At 45.0% G+C, this 17,368-nt stretch overlaps 1 protein-coding gene across 2 annotated transcripts in view; it reads left to right on the top strand.

Moving 5' to 3' along the window:
* Positions 1–10,888, top strand: part of TMEM273 (transmembrane protein 273) — a 36,335-nt gene extending 25,447 nt beyond the window's left edge. Inside the window, exons 5-6 of one of the 2 annotated variants that reach the window (XM_087431831.1) lie at positions 3,548–3,571; positions 7,691–10,888. In XM_087431831.1, coding sequence (XP_087287957.1) covers positions 3,548–3,571; positions 7,691–7,709 — 43 coding nt within the window. In that variant the 3' untranslated portion in view covers positions 7,710–10,888. The remainder of the gene's footprint in view (positions 1–3,547; positions 3,572–7,690) is intronic. The other variant, XM_014789034.2, reaches the window with a different exon arrangement.
* Positions 10,889–17,368: the final 6,480 nt, after the last annotated feature.

The following is a 17,368-nucleotide window of genomic DNA, read 5'->3' as shown; positions in this document are numbered from 1 at the left end:
AATCATTCTCTTCCCCTTACCTGGCCTTATTTTTTTTTCATAGTACTTTCCACTCACTGACCTTATATACTAGATTGATTTGTCAATTTCTCTTGATGGTTTCCCCCCTAAAATGTAGGGTCCTTGAGGAAGGGATCTTCCTTTTCATCTCTGTAGCCCCAGCACTTAACACAGAGCCTGGAACAGAGTGGATACTCATATACGTGTTGAATGAATGAATGAACAAATGGGCATTAGGCATGGCTAGGTGCTGAGGATTAAGAACAGAGAAGTAGGACAAGCTCCCTCATAGTCCACAGGGAGAAAGGCACATCACAGGTGCTCGTGCATGGCATTGGGGTCGGGGGGTGCTGTGACAGGGCTAAGCCTGTGCCACCTTGTGCCCTGGGGGTACAGAGGGGTGCAGATCCAGCTGGGAGGCAGGGTGTCTAGGAGTGCAGGGGAGCCTGGGTGTGTCCATGGAAGGACCAGGAGGAGGTCACTGGGGGAAGAGAGAGAAGGGCACACGGGCAGAGGGCACCCTCACATGTGTAGGCGTGCACGTGGGGAACCGTGGAAAATGTTCAGGGAGCGATGTCCAGTGTGGCCAGAGCAAGTGCTCCACGTGAGGTGTGGAGAAGAGGCTGGAGAGGGAGGGAGTTTCTACTCACGGAGGATCTAGTGGCGTGTGTGCTGAGTGAGAGAGTCTGAACCCTCGCCTGAGACTTCTGGTCTACCAGTGAAGGATTCTAAGCAGAAGGATGGAACATCTTTTATGTTATAGTAGCATGGAGGCGGGGGCCCAGCTGGAGACAGGAGACCTGCTGGGGATGCTCACAGGGCTCAGACCTGCTGGGAAGGCCTGCTGGAGCAGGGATCTGAGTGCCACTAAGAAGGCAGCCGGCCCAGGATCCGGGGGCTGCAGGGAGGTGCAGCCCCAGGAGAAGAGGGAGGAATCCAGAACGGCGTAGTGTTTGCTGGTGGGGTTGGGGGAGCCTGGCTGGGTGGTGCCCTTTGGGAAGCAGGTGGTGGAGCAGCTTGGGCCGTGGGCTGTGGGGGTGACACGGTGCCTACTTTTTGGACATGGTGAGTCTGAGGCTTCTGGAGACTTCCAAACAGAGAAGATGTTCAGTAAGTGGCTGGCGTTCAGGACTGAGGTCTGGGCTGAGACGGATGGTGGGCTTTTAGAAGGGGCCCGAAGCGTGGTCTCCCCCCACAGTTCTTCCCTGGGACCTGGGACCCAGTAAGTGCTAAGTGATGTCTATGGAAGGAAGGAGTAGATTCACGAATGAAGGAGAGACAGATGCGTGGCACCCTGTCCTCAGGGGCATGCCCTGGGGATGAGCTGGGGATGGATTTTCTCAAGAAGTTCACTTTCTTGAGGATCTGCCTCCTTCAGACGTTCTGGTTTCCGGCAATGATTTCTGATTGATTTAGGCCCTAAAGCAAGTCTCACCAACTCTGTCTCCAGGCACTGCCTCTCTCCGTGTCTGACTCTCGCTGTTGCTCTGTCCTGTCCCCCGTCCACCCCACCACCTCCTTTTTGGCCATCCCACAGGAACCTGGGCTGGGGGAGACCGGTGTGATTATGGGGACTTTTTACCTTTTCATCCAGATCAGGACTTTCGGAGAGCGGAGAAGAGGCACTACTAAGAATTGTGTCAGGAGGACAGGCATAAACCCGGACTGTCCTAGGAAAACTGGAGCATGGGGCCATCCTAGAGTTAGTGGGCCCGTGAGGCAGTGGTCTCCAGGCCCGGGGCAGCCACACAGCTCTCCTCTCACTGGCAATGTCACCTCCTCTGCACCCAGGGTTCTCATGGATGGGGGTCAGGCAACCAGTCCAGGGGGCTTTTGGAAATGTGAGGTGGAATTAGAGGCTTTTCAGGCTGGGGGACCACAGATGTCACATGTCTCATCTCACACACACACACATTCACACACACCCAGACCCACACTAGCTAAAGCTGTCACATTCCTCTTCGTAGAAGAAACATGCTGAACAGCTCTCAAGTGCCACCAAGTCCATGAGACCACTCACGCGGGAAAGAAGAATTCCAAGTCAGGGGCTCCTAATGCCCCTCCTTTTCCCCACCCTCAGGAACCTTCTCCCTGGGGCAGCTCTTTCTTCTTCAACCCTGGGGGATTGGCATGATGCCAGAGTGTGCAGTAGTGACTCCTGGCCGGAAGGGTGTCCCTGTTCCAGCTCACCAGAGGCAGCGCTCTGATGGCTCTGGGCTGGGTGCTGACTCAGGCTCTCCCACTACAGGATCAGGGCAGACCGACCTTCATCAGGGGTTCTAACAAGGCTCTCGGCAGACTGGGGCATGGGAGGCCGTGGGTTGAGTCTGGAACCATGAGAAGGGCTAGCCTTTGATGATGGGGGTGAGGGGACCTGGAAATGAATAGATGACCCCCAGGCCCAGAACCCACATTGCCTTTGGGGGTCCAGCTGGCCTCTGTGGTGGGGAGCGCAGGACGGGAGTCAGTTTTGGATGGATGGGCTGTGTCTGCAATAGCGAAGACTCTGCCCACTGCATGGCCTCAGGGGCCCTCTGCTGGGCGGCTGAGGCACCCCAGGCATGTGGCTGCAGCTACTGTGGCCAGCTCTGGCCTGTGTCAGGATGACTGCGTGGTCGGGTGGAGATTCTAGCACAGTGATCTTCTCACCACCTAGAAGTGAGGGATAGTACCCTGGCTATCCAAACCGCCTGGACGCATGGAGGGGCACTCTGAGTTAAGACACTTTGCTTGGAATTCTCCAGAGCTCGTTGCAGACCCTATTTCAGAGACATCTTAGTTATGGAATTTACAAAGAACGAAATTTTTCACACCGCCCAATTCTTACTCCTGCTGTGTGTGTGTGTGCGCGCGTGTGTGCATGCATGCGTGCCTGCTGGGAGATGAGGGGATGCGGGAGGCTGTATTCATAATGAATGAGTGATACATGTATGTGTATGTGTAAAGATGCTGCTGTGAACGATACAACACAAACCTATTTAAAAGCATTGCTGAACAAATAGTCACAGTGTACGATCATTCCAGAGGAGCTGCTCGTTTTTGTCTGTATTTAGAAGTTTTGGATTATTTTGATACATCAGGGATATAGAAGGCAATTTCCATAATCCAGGCGAGGTGGCTGCAATAGTCATTCAACAATCAATGCTGTGAAAGTGAAGGACAGGAAAAGGAACGTGAAGGGTGCAGGAGGAAGACAGGTGGGTGGAGGAAGGGAGGGAAGAAATGAAGGGCAGGGGAGAGATGGGTGGCTAGAAGTTAATGGCTGGATGGGAGCCTCCCCTCCACCCCAGGGGTGTATTCTCCCACTGTGTGCAAGCAACCGTTCTTGGCACGCATCATACCAGAGCTCCTCTACAAATAGAGAGATTTTCGAAGAGTTACAATTCAAGTTTCCGAAACTAACACTAGATGGAGTCAGGCTGAGTCAGGAAGAAGACCCGAAAGAAAAAGCTAAGAAGAGCAAGCCGTTCTCCTGGAGCAAAAGTTTGCATGTGCTTTTTGCCATCTAGGAATGATTCAGCCAACATCCTATTCTTCTGTTTTGCAGGTTAAATCTCAGTTTCTCCGAAAGGTGAGTTGTAAGAGTCCTCACTCCTACTGAAAGAAGGAAAGGCAGGCAGTCTCCTGCAGGGGCTGGCAGCTCCTCTGCATGCCCCCACGCAGCACCGGAGGGTGACTGCCAGCTGTGGGCCAGAAGTCTTTGTGCCAGGATGGCTGTGAGGCCGGGAATCCACATCTCCTTGGGATATTTGCAGAAAGTCCTCATATGGTAGTACTTTGGAAAGCTTTGAAATGAAGCTGTGAGGCATTTGCCTCATTAGAGCTGAGAAAAGTGGGGTTTTTTTTTTTTTTTTTGGTGAGGAAGATCCGCTCTGAGCTAACATCTGCCAATCCTCCTCTTTTTGCTGAAGAAGACTGGCCCTGGGCTAACATCCACGCCCATCTTCCTCCACTTTATATGGGATGCTGCCACAGCATGGCCTGACAAGCGGTGCGTCGGTGTGCGCCCGGGATTTCAACTGGTGAACCCCAGGCAGCTGCAGCGGAGTGTGTGCACTTAACTGCTTGCGCCACCGGGCCGGCCCCGAGAGAAAAGTGGGTTTTAACAGCAAGATAGTTAATTTATTTTTTCATTTACCAAGACTATCTCTTTGACAAACCGTTAGCCAGTTTAGTTCATTTGATGAAAAAAACCCTTTTCTTTGTGTCATCAAGCTATCGGTTTGGCGGAAGCGTCTGCTTCTCAATGCTGCTTTGGGGTCTCAGAGTGGACAAGGCCTGAGTGTGAGGGCAGGGCCTGCAGGAGGGGGCAAGGTCCTGGGCCACTGGCTGAAGGAGCCCTGCTCCTGGGAAAGGAGGCCCCTCCCTCGGGTTTATCCGAGTCGTTGTTCACAGCTCACGTTCCTCAGGCCTGCTTTCCCGCACCTCATGCACTGCCCATGGGCTCTCACCTTCCTTCTTTTTAAAAAATCTTCAAATACACAGAAAACTTGAAAGAACAGTGCAATAAAAACATATACATCCTTCACCTAGGTTCACAAATTAACATTGTGCCCCATTTGCTTTATCTCTGTATACACATATTTTTTCTGATCCACTTAAAAATTAGTAGAGATATCATATTTCATCTCTAAATACATGACCACGTCTCCCACGTAATCACATTACAATGGCCACACCTAAGAAAATTAGTGATAATTCAATAATATTACACAACCATATTCAAATTTCTCCTATTGTTTCAAAAGCATCTTTTATAGTTCTATTTTTCCAAGCCAGGATCCATTGTGTTTGATTTTGTATCTTTCCAGTCTCTTTCAGTGTTGGACAACCCCTCTGCCTTTTCCACTCATGGCGTTGTCAGTCTTGAAGTACCTAAGCCAGTTATCTTGTATGATGTGTCATTTTCTGGGTTTGTCTGATTGTTTCCTCCTGAGTAGATTCAGATTGAGAATTTCGTCAAGAACACCACAGAGGTGACATTGCGTTATCTTTTATTGTATCATCAGGAGGCACGTGGTGCCAGGCTCTCTCACTGTTGGTGATGCTGCGTTTGATCACTTGGTTAAGAGAGTGACCGCTGGGTCTCTGTGTTGTAGAGATAAAATTTTCCCTTTGCAATTAGTAAATCATCTGATGGGTGGCACTTTGAGACCACGTGAGCATCCTCACTCCCAACAATTCTTCGCCCAATGATTTAACGTCTGTTCACGATCCGTGTTTGAATCAGTGATTGCTTTGGGGGTTACAAAATACTGAGTTTCTAATTTCAGCATTCCCTCTACATTTAATAGCTAGCATTCTTATAGAAAAAAGACTTTTCCTTTCCCCACCTTTTCTCTTTCTCTTACTTGTTGAACATTATTCCTATGGACGTCAATGCATTATAATTCATTACCATCATGAATCTTTTTGATGTTCTGATTGTCCCAAGTTTATCCAGTACAAGTCACTTCTTTGTGGTGTTTGACTGAACTCCATTAGTCATTGAGCATTTCCTAGACTTCTGACACAACACAATATCCCAGCTGTCCCTGCTCAGACCTGGAATCACCCATTTTCCCTAGGATCCTTGCTTGTTTTTTCCTTCTCCTTCTCCTTCTTTGGAATAGTTTTTAGAAACCAAGATCTGGGCACACTGTGTGCTCATGACTATTGAGGCATCGTTGCTTCCAGGCCCTCTCAATGGATAGTCGGCAAATGTATATTTAAATCAAAAACACAATACCATAAGGTTCTTCTTAAGCTTTCTTCATTCCGTATTTCTATTTTGCTTCCTCCAAAGTGAAAACCCTGTTTCTCAACCATCTGGATATTTTTACCCATTTGCTCTATTCTAAAATACATGCAAAATACTTCCAGAATTACAACAGTATGCAACTGCAAACATGCTTAGTGACTTGAAGATTTCTTTGCTGTTCTTTTTGTTCTTAGAATTTAGCCCTCAATGTGTACAGAGTGTTATGTTCAGATTAAACTATTTTCTCTGTGTGGTTATGCTATCAATTTTATATAGAGTTAGGAACATTTGTTTCAGTGTGTATGCTGTTTTAATGTTTCCTTTCTTAATCCTTTTAGTTTAATTTTATTTTTTGAGTATATAAAACACGTACATGGTTCAAAGCTAAAGATATGTAAGCAGGTAAACTCAGAGAAGACTTGCCCCCCACCTGTCTACTCCACCCTGCTACCCCCCACACTGCTTTGAAGTAACCGTTTTCCACATCTCCTGCTTTATCCTTCCTGTGTTCCTCTTTTTTTTTTCTCCTGAGGAAGATTCTCCCTAAGAAGCTAACATCTTTTGCAATCTTCCTCTTTTTGCTTGAGGAAGAGTCTCCTGAGCTAACATCTGTGCCCGTCTTCCTCTATTTTGTATGTGGGATGCCGCCACAGCATGGCTGATGAGTGGTGTAGGTCCGCACCTGGGATCCGAACCTGCAAACCTGGGCTGCCGAAGCAGAGCATGAAAACTTAACCAGTAGGCCACAGGGCCAGTTCCTTTTACAAAAATATATTTAATCAAAAATTTTTTTACATATATACAATTTTTTTTATAAAATTAAAGAAATGTTTATATATGTACATATATGCACATAAATATAAATTTTTTTTTAGTTCTCATATGGGTTTATTTTTTATTTGGATCTCTGATCCATTCGGCTTTTATTGTGGTGTATGGTATGAGATATAGATCCAATTTTATCTTTTTCCCAAATGGCATTCCAGTTATTTCAATATTATTTTTAAAAACCATCCTATTTTCCCCAGTGTTTTATTTGCCATCTTTATTATGTTCTAAATTTCCATATGTACTCAGACTATTTCTAGATTTTCTGTTATTCTCCAGCAGTATCTGTGATTAGTCCTGTGCTAGTACAATACTCTTTCTTGTGGAAGCCTCCTGGTGCGCTCTCCCATCTGGCAGTGCTGGCCCCTCTGCACCCCCCATCGTGCTTCCTTTTCAGGCGCACATTCTTGCTATTCTCTTCTAGCTGTTCTTTCATATGTGTTTTTCCGTCTGAACTTCAGAATCAACTTCAGAAAGTATCTGTGGGAACAAACATCTTCGCATTTTTATTGGGGTTGAATTACGTTCATGTATTAAATTGAAGATGATTGACTTCTTTATGATGTCAAGCAGTCCTTCATGGACATGAGAACTTTTTCTTTTACAAGTCTGTTTTTGTGTGTCTCAGGAGAGTTTTCAGATTTTACTCTTACGGGTTTTTCACATTTAAAGTTAAATTCATTCCTAAATAGTTTATGGGTTTGTTGCTTTTGTAAGTGGAATTTCCTATTACGTCCCCTACTTGATTGCTTGTAGATTTTGCGGGGGGAAGTTAACATTATAGTGGCTGCCTTACTGAATGCTTTTATTGTTTGTGTTTGTTTTCTTTTTGATCTCCTCGATATTTCATCATATTATGTCATCTGCCAAATTGTAGATCTTCTTTCCCAATTCTTAAGCCTCTAACTGTTTTCTCCTCTCTGATCGCATTGACTAAAACCACCAACCTTAAATAATAGTGGAAGCAGTGAGTACACTAGTCTTGTGCCTGATCTTGGTGGGAAAATCAGTAGTGGTTTTCATTAAGTAAGATGCTAGCTTTAGGGCTAAAGTGCACATATTTTATCATGTTAAGGAAGTATCCATTCATTCTTATCTTATTGAGTTTTTTTTTCCTTTTAGTGAGGAAGATTATTGCTGAGCTAACATCTGTGCCAATCTTCTTCTATTTTGTATGCGGGACGCCACCATAACATGGCTTGATGAGCAGTGTGCAGGTCTACTCCTGGGATCTGAACCCATGAATCCTGGGCTGTCAAAGCAAAACATGTGAACTTAACCCCTATGCCACCAGGCTGGCCCTTATTGAGTTTTTAAAATCTGAGATGTGTGTTGGATTTGGTCAAAAGACTTTTCAGCATTAGCAGGCATTAACTCATCCTCCATGGATATACCCTGGGATGATCCTAAGCAAACCAGGATGTATAGGCACACTTGTGATTAGTTTAGTTTTGTTTTTTCCTTCTCTCCTTGTTGGTCTGTATGATTTCTGGAGGATGTGGTGGAAGATTTGGGTTTAGGCAGCCACTGTAATCCTAGGGTCTCCAAAAGTCTCTTTCTCTTTCTATTGATATCCAGCCCAGATCTGCAGCCCAATTCACCTGCTAGTCCAGCCAGCAGATGCTATCCCAGTCTCTGCCCAGCTTATCTTTTCCTGCAGGTTGTGCCTGGCTCTCTAAGGGCTGATAACACACCCACCTGTAGAGGAATCAATGCCCTGTCAGAGAACAACTCCGTCCATGGGGGAGTCACAGGTGCCACTCTGCCAACTCAGGGTTGTCATGGGTAGGAGTAGCTGCTCTCCTGGTCTGCCTGTCTTCTCTGGGCCTCGGCATCTCAAGTACAAATGCTGGCTAGATCCAGCCACGTTAGATCCTCTCCTTAACAACACCTTAAGGGGCCCTTTTAACTCAAGACTTGTTAAAGATAACGGGAGGGATACACTTTCTGTTGAGCCCCTGGACCTCCAGACCAGCCGACTCAGACTCTTTGTTCTTCTAGACCTACCATCCTTTAAAGGAGAAGCACAAAAACAGGACAGCATTTGAGGCCCTCTCCTGGAATCTTTTCCTCCACTTCTCTCTCTCACCATCCTTGCTTGTCTTTCATGTTGGCTCTGCTGCCATCAAGGTCTGTAACCCCGACCTCAACCTGTGCCCTTGGTCCTCTGCACGTGGCGTAGGTAGGTACATGCTGTACCTTTTATGGTTGTTAACCTGGCTTGTCCCATTGATGCTTCACTCTGTCCTGTCTTTCTGCTGCCCCTTCTCCCAAGGGGAGATGTTAGTTAGACATCAAGATATTAGGACTGAATATGTGCAATGGAATGGCATAAACAAGTATGCCATGTAAGCATAAGTATGTCATTCTGTTGTAACCATAGATAATGTTGATGTGAAACTACAATGAAGTGTTGGTGTGAATTCAGTCTCAACACAGAGGTGTTGGTGAGGCCCTTCGCCGAGAACGGCCACAGCAGTGTCTCTGCCCTACTATCAGCCCAAGCTCTACTACCGTATTGGGGTCTGATTTGGTGACCTCATCTTTTCTTCTGCGTTCCTAGTCTTTAATATATGTCTATGCTGCCATTCCCTCCCGTCAAAGCTGATACACTACGGAGAAGTCCCACCCTCTGTAACAGTGTGTAGTTCACACTTGACGGTATCAGTTTCCAGGTCCATTCCCGTAGGTCTGCCTACATTGTTCCTCATAGCATCTGCCCAGATCTGTGCAAACTCTTCAAGTACAGAAGGTAGCACTTCCGCCTAGATCTGCCTATTAAGTCTGGGGAATGACTTTTCTTTTTGTCACCAAAGTGGATGAGGTTCTGTGGCCTTGGTTTGGCAGGCAGAAAACAACCTCTAGGTTGAGCTCTATCTGAAAAACTCTCCGCTTTATCCAGAAGCCACTGCTCTTCAGGTCCCTTTCCTTGTTACATGAGGAAATGTCCCACCTTACTAAGATTTGCTGATGGACTCTTTCATACCTGTTTAATTGTGAGTCTCCCATAAGCGTATGCCATGATTAATTGGAACATAGTCATTCTGTCAATAAGTCTTCCAGATGGTTCTCTTCCTTTTCAGAGATGCACAACTCACTGAGCTCTAAGCAAGTGGCCTCTGCAGGAGGGGTTTGGCAGTCTGGAAAACTGCGCACACTTGCAGCCTTGGGGATGTCTTGAATTTGAGTGTCCAAAGCTGATGATAGACCTTCACATGGAACTCAATATCCAGGGCAAATAAGAGAATGAACAGAATCCACAGTACCTCTGTCCTGAAGGAAAATATCATTTTTCTTCTGCAAGAAGCTGACTGTATAGAGGAAGGCAGAACACTTTATCCAGCAATGAGAAAGGAAGGAAGCCAATAAATCTTCACTGCCTATCCTGGTCCACCATGTCAGAGCCGTTCATGCTTCTTTGATGGCATTGTGTCCATGTCAATGGGACCTACCCACAGCAAATGGCTTATGAAATGAGAACCAACTCAAGACACAACCTCTTTAGCACCACCATCTTATCAACAGGTAAGCAGCATTTTCTAGAACTATTGGCCTCACTTTCTTAGCTGCCAGAAGAATCCCCCTGTGAACATTCAGGAGCCCTGAAACATGGAGAGCATGGGGCAGTCTCCATTCCTGTAAATGAAAGACTGACCTTCCAAAAGAAGAAATGGCAGGCTGGGCTGGAGTGAGAGGTAACGTTCTGACGGCCATGGAATGAGCCTGCAGCTCTGCAGCTCTTCAAATGATGGAGCCAACAAAGGATTAAATGAGACAACAGATGCCATGCCTTATAGAGAGTTGTAGAGATGTAAGCAATTATTGTTATGCTTATAGAATTATTTTGCTGTTATTAGTACAATGTGCATACCTTGTCATGGAGGACACAACTGTGTGGAGATGTGGAGGCTTAGGAAACCCACATCTTTTTATTATTGCCATAAACCTAAGGTTCTGTGGCATAAGGCCCATTAACACTTCTTTCTCCTGTAATATTAACCCTGTATTTCTGGGGCTGCGTTATGGAATACTCTTTGCCTTTCCATTCAACAGAAATCTGGGTGGTTGTATGGACTGGTTCTCCTCAGATTAGGTTACTCTCCTTCTGTGTGATGAAAGATGAGCGATATTTCAAAATAAAGTGCTGTGCTATAATAATTTGCCTGGATACCCAGGACATCTTTTATCTGACTTGATAACAATGCAGTTCATTAGCAGCCTTTGCTAACTGATAACCTAAAGCAGTAACGCAATACTCATAAGCAATTTTCTGTGTGTAAGATAGAATAAACCATCTTGTAAGGTATCTGTTAATTGATTTGCTTCTTTTAGCAGCATTTTAATTAAGACATCTGGTTTGTGAATGGCAGAGACACTTGTGAACCAAAGGTGAATGCTTCTGGATTCTCAGTCATCATTTTATTTTCTATAGACTCAGCAGAACCATGGGTCCTCTGCCCCATCCCATATCACAGCATATTCTCCCAGCACCACTCCTGGGCTCTGGTTTTGCTTGAGCCCAACACAAGGTCTCCTGTGTGAAGAATCCAGAGAAGTATGCTGAAGACCTGTGCTCTCTCCTCGGGTTATAAAGGCTGACTTGCCCTGTGAAGCGGAATGGGCTGGGGGCTGCTATGTAATAGATCCCCTTGGCTTAATTCCCAAATCCAAGCTCAGTGACTTCCTTCTGTGGCAGTCCTATTGGAAGCTCTCTGATGCCCCTTTTGACAGCCCCTCTTCATGGGAGTAGCTCCTGGGGGTGGAGGTTCCAATGGGCAGGTGCTCTTGGATGTGTTTGGAAGCTACCACGAGAAGTCATTGTGTCTGTGGGTGCAATGTCTTGAGTGAGGGCCATTCTGACTGCCTCACCCTGTGGTTTTGGAGTATGCTAGCAGAGGCCAGGCGCTGGGATAGACCCTGCCCTCCCAGCCCAGTAGGCCCCGGGGCCACCAGAACACATGGAGATCCCAAACAGCCCATCTTGGCAGGCAGAACACTCTACTCAAAGCGGAAGGGAGAGTTGACACTCCGATACTGGGAGGAAACCCCATCCCTACACGGTGGGACAAGCTGCAGATGGCAGCAGCCAGCCAGAATCTAAGGACATAGCTGCGGTTTACTGCCTCCAGGACTCAGCACCTGGAGGAGGAGAAGGTGAGATGGGGAGAGGGTTATCTCACAAGACGAACAAATAAAAATATGTATCAATCTCTAGACCTACAAGTTAAAAATACATTTACATTGAATGTATAAATTAAAATCAGTACATAAAATTAAATGTACTGTTCTATGTGTGTTAAAAGTATATATATGATAGAATTCTAATATATAGAATATATCATAGAATATATGAGGGTTTAAATGAGTAAATAAATGACACCACTTTTCATCATCCAAGTTTGGAAATAGCTGAGAGGTAGTCAAGAAAGTTAAGCAGATGGAGATTAAAATATCAGAGTTATTGTGATTTTCAAATGAGTCATGACACGTCAATATCACTCTACAGCCCCTAGAGTCCTGTTCGGCACCCTGGCCCCAGTCCCAGCCAGAGGTGAATGTGGCTCCGGTTGGATTGCTGGCAGCCAAGGTGCAGAGGATGGGTGGGTTTGGGACAGGGTTTAGAGGTGGAGATGCCAGGACTCGCTGACATGGATTTGGAGGTGAGGGACAGGGCGACTCAGCGTCACTCTGAGGGTTTGGTGCCATTGACTAGGGTGTGGAAGACCCAGGGAGCGGTGGCCAGGGGAAGGGTCTTGTGTCTCTTGTATCAACCATTAGGGAGGTCTTGTGTCTCTTGTATCAATTATTAGGGAGGCAGAGGACGGGCTGCATTTGGAGAGAGAGTGAACCCCATGTTTCTGCAGGCATTCAACCATGTGAACTGGGGTTAAAAACACGTGTGTCAGAGTTTGCTCCAGAATGTGCTCGGGGATCCACGAGAGAAAGCAGGGAACATCCGCCTGCAGGAGCTGGAAGCCTCCTTTCCCGCGAGGTGGAGTGTGCAGGGGTGGCTTAGACAGAGGAAAGCTGAGTGGAGCAGAGCCGGGGGTGCGAGCAGAGGGCGTGGTGCTGCAACGTGAAGTCTGAAGGCGGCGGGTCCAGGCTGTGCTCAGGGCCCATCCCGCTGACTGATTCTTTCCCTTCCCAGTCATTTGTCATGATCCCAGAGTTGTCAGATAAATTAATCATCTTCCAAAGAATATGATTCTTCATATCTACATTATCATCAGATGACAAATGAGTGGCACGTCTGCCAGGCTGTGTACGCAGAGTGCAGGGAAGCCACTCAGGCCTCAACCATCCCAGCCTCACTTATCAGTACATTTTGGGTCCAACTGTTCAAGGTCCTGGAATTTCAACTGAGACAATTTTCTCTTCATTTGTGGTCCCCTCTCCGTGCCGTATAGGGTGGCGGTAGAGTATGTAAGCCCTACAGCGAAATGCTGCTTTCCGAGCTGGACAAGTTATTTAACCTTGCTATGCCTCAGTTTCCTCATTTGTAAAATGGGCTGAGAGTTGTACCTACCCTAGGGGATCTCTGTCAGCATTAAAGTGAGGTAGCACATGTGAAGCTCTTAGAACCCTGGTCTGTAGTTGGCACTCAGCAATGTGATCTGGTACTTTTAAGTTAGTTTTAGTCAACTTTTCCCCCATACCCAAATTCAGAGAAGCTAAGATTAAGGAAGTTTTCATTTAGTGATTAATTTCTTTATTACTTTTTAAATAAAATTTTTATTTTAGAAGTTTTAGATTTTCCTAGAAGTTGTGAGGGTGGTTCAGAGAGTTCCCATATGTCCCACACTAATGTAACGTCTGACATTAGTACCGTTCATTTGTCCCAGTTAATGAGCCAATATGATTACATTAGCAGGAACTAAAGTCCATACTTTATTTGGATTTCCTTAGTTTTTCCTAACGTCCCTTTTCTGTACGAGGAGCAGGACACCACGTTACATTTAGTCGTCATGTCCCCTCAGGTTCTCTTGGTGTGGTGGTTTCTCACACTTTCCTTGTTTTTGACAGCTTTGACAGCTTTAAGGAGCACTGGTCAGGCATTTGGTAGACTGATCCTCAACTGGGATTTGTCTGATGTTTTTCTCATGAAGATAAATTTCTTTTAAGCTAAGTCTAACATAAAATTGATTATAATCATCCAATAAACCAAGTGTTCACTAATCTTTATCATTGTTCGTATAAATAAAGTTAGTCAGATAGCTGACAAATCTGGCTTAAGTTTGAACTGTGTAGGCTCAGTCAAAAAGAAACTTTTCTATTTTAAATAAACCAAAGCAAGTGTTTCTAGTTAGTGAGGGCTGCTCAGGTCAGTATCACACAACCACCGTGTGCGTCAGAGACCACGAGAGCTCTCGGGCCCCTCTTCTGGGCAAGTGTAGATTTTGTCGCTTCTATCTTCCCTTGCCCAAGATAAGATGAGCCTGCCGTTGCTCACTCGGGACAGACGGCGGCCTTGGTAGTGTGGCCGGAGCTCTTCAGGAAAGTGGCTCGAGCTGCCCATTATTTTTCTTAGCAAAAAATGACCCATAAGGAAGCCTTACAATGTGGTTCTGATGTTTTGTCCTTTCCTGAGTTTAAATCAGGAGGTGATTCTTATATACTGGTAACAAATTGTGAATCAAGCACAACTGCTGACTGACCAAGAAGGAATGAAAACCCTGTCCAAGAATTGCCCCAGGGGACAGACTGGTGGCATAGTGGTTAAGTTCACATGCTCCCCTTTGGCGGCCCATGGTTCGCAGGTTCGAATCCTGGGTGTGGACTGATTCACTACTCATCAAGCCATGCTGTGGCGGCGTCCCACATAAAATGGAGGAAGATGGTCACAGAGTTAGCTCAGAGCCAATCTTCGTCAGCATAAAAGAGGAAGATTGGCCATAGATGTTAGCTCAGGGCCAGTCTTCCTCACCAAAAAAAAAAAAAAAAAGAAAATTACCCCAAATGTGTTCTGATGGAGCGTTTGCAGCCAGCAGCAGGGGCTCTGCTCCCGAACATTAGTAGACTCACTCCAGGGAGAGATGTTTTGTGGACTCCAAGAAGGTCCACTTGTTGCTGTTGTTGATGACACTCCTCTCACCTCTGTCAGCCTTCTGGGGTCAGGTTGTGTTGATGCCTCCTGCTGCCCGTCAGGCCTTGATCTGGCTTCACGCAGGTTGGGCATAAGTCGGACTGATGTCCATAAGGAAATGGCTGGTCTCAGAAGGAAAACAAGACACAACAAAACAGGAGAAAACTTTCTCAGGCACTTGCCACTTCCATCCAGACCCTGTGGATACTTTATTCATTTGAACTGTGTTTGCACCTCCAAGCCCAGCTTTTTAAGGCATGGTTGCCCTGACCATAACAGCCGGCGAGCTCCTTCAGTGACGGAATTCACTCACAGGGTGACGGGTGTGGGCTCTAACCCGGACGGCTGACCTCAAATTCCTCCTGCCTCCCACCTACTCTCTGTGTGTGACTCTGACAAGTCCCATGACTTCATCTTCGTTTCCTTATCTGTGAACTGGGGATGATGACCACAGAGGGTTGCTACAATTTTCCAATGAGTTATTGCATGTAAAACACTTTGAACGGTGTCCAAAACTTGTAAATTTTCTATAAATGTCACCCATTATGAGGTGGGGTACCAGACGCTGTGGGAAAAACACAGGAGACAGGGATGTGGTCCTTGCGGGGCGCATCACAGTCCCAAATTGCAGGCAAGCTGGGTAAGCAAGTATTATTCCAGAGGCGTGAACAGAGTGCTGTTGGAGCCCAGAAAAAAGAGAAAAGCATGACTGCTAGCAGAGAGTGATGTCTCAGCCTGGACGTGAAGAGTTTGCAAGTCAGGGAAGAAGGCAGAGCACTCTGGAACCTGAGGTGCCAATACCCAGGAGTATAAAAGAATATGGTGAAGCTAAGGAAGGAGCAAGAGAATCACTGTGCCCGGGGCTCAGGTGCATGGAGGAGGGTCGGGTAGTCTGTGAGACAAGCAAGGTGCTAACATGTTCAGCCATTTTGTTGTCTGGATTTTGTGAAATCTGTTTTCTCTTTCACAAAGCTAGTTGCAGAAAGACCATAAGTGAATACAGTCATGCTCTGCCTAACAATGTTTTGGTCAATGATGGACCACATATATGATGGTGGTTCCATAAGGTTAGCACCATTATAGCCCAAGCATGTAGCAGGCTATGCCATTTAGGTTTGTGTAAATACACTTTATGATGTTGGCACAACAATGATAATGCCTAACGACACATTTCTCAGAACAGGTCTCCGTCATTAAGTGACATGTGATTGTATGTGAAATAGAAGTTCAGAGACAGGGAGGAAAGATCCAGAAGTTCAATACTCGTTTAACAAGTGTTCTAGAAGGAGAGAGCAGACAGAACAAATAACAGACATGTCAAAAGAGTGAGAATAAAATTTACCAGAGCTACAGAAAGATACTAGAATTCAGCCTAAAAGGAAGGATCTAGTGAGATAAATGCAAAGCCAACCACACCCAGAAAAATCTAAGTCAAATTTGAGAGTACCAAGAACAAAGAAAAATAAATGATCTACAAAAATATGAGAATGTGACCAAAATTAGACTTCTTAGTGGCAGAACTGAAAGAAAGAAGATAAAAGAGCAATATTTTAAAAATTCTCGGGGGAAATAATTATGCCCTGGTATTCCATACCCAAACAGACTATCATTCAAGTGAGAAGGAAAAAAAAATGCTACCAATTCAAAAACTCTGAAAATTCACTACTAAAAATTCTTTCTGAGAAAAAGGTGACTAGAACATAAACTTCAGCAAAATGAAAAATGAATTTAAGAGGAATATGTGGGGTAAAAGAAGTGGCAGTGAGCAAAGAAACCAGCAAAATTTATATTTAAATTTAAGCAATGATTGTTTAAAAATTTGCACTACTAATACTATACATTAAAACTCTACACAATCTCAGCATGGAGGATGTGTGGGAGAAAAAAGGAGAGAAGTAAAAGTATTATATTGTTCAGGGACATAATATAGAATATTGATTAATTCTCAGTGTTGATAGAAAATTATAGTATTGAATTTGTATAATGTAAATTCAGGAGAAGCTCCTAGGACAAAAAAAGGGGAGGATGGAAAGCTTCTGAGCTATTATAGGCCACAAACACACACAAAAAAAAAAAAAAAGGAGAAAGAGAAGAAGAAGACAAAGGAGGAGGAGAGGAAGGGGAGAAGGGGGAAGACAAGGAACAAACCAGAAAGCATCATAAACAGATAACAAATTAGGGTGGCAAAAATAAGCATAAATACATGAAAATAAATGTGAATTGGTTAAATTCACTAAATTCGCCCATTTAAAACAAATATTTATTCTGATTTAAAAATTCAGCCACGTGCTGTTTATAAGGGACACAACTAAAATAAAAATTACAGTAAGATTGAAAATAAAAGGATGAAAAAATTTTACCAGGCAAATGCTAACAAAAAGTATGACAGATGTAGAAAGAGTAATATCAGGAAAACAATTGAATTCAAGTAAAAAGCTTGACAAAGGACAGAGAAAGATATTTGATATTGATAACAGAAACATCATAAAGCTTTATGTACCTGACAACCTAGCTCTAAAATAAAGTAAAACATGATATATTCACAAGGAGAAATACTAGGAGGTTTTAAACCAGCTCTCTCCAAACATCAACATACTAAGTTTGGAACATCTATTAGGCCACAAAGAAACAAAAATAATCTCAACAAATTACAAAGGACTGAAATTATGTACCCTACATTTACCGACCCAATGAAATAAACATCTAAAAAATTTTAA

This window comes from Ceratotherium simum, chromosome 6 (genome assembly GCF_057802395.1).
Source record: "Ceratotherium simum simum isolate JZ-2026a chromosome 6, ASM5780239v1, whole genome shotgun sequence".
In the NCBI taxonomy this organism is placed as follows: Eukaryota; Metazoa; Chordata; class Mammalia; order Perissodactyla; family Rhinocerotidae; genus Ceratotherium; species Ceratotherium simum.
This window is presented reverse-complemented; position numbering and strand designations above follow the sequence as displayed.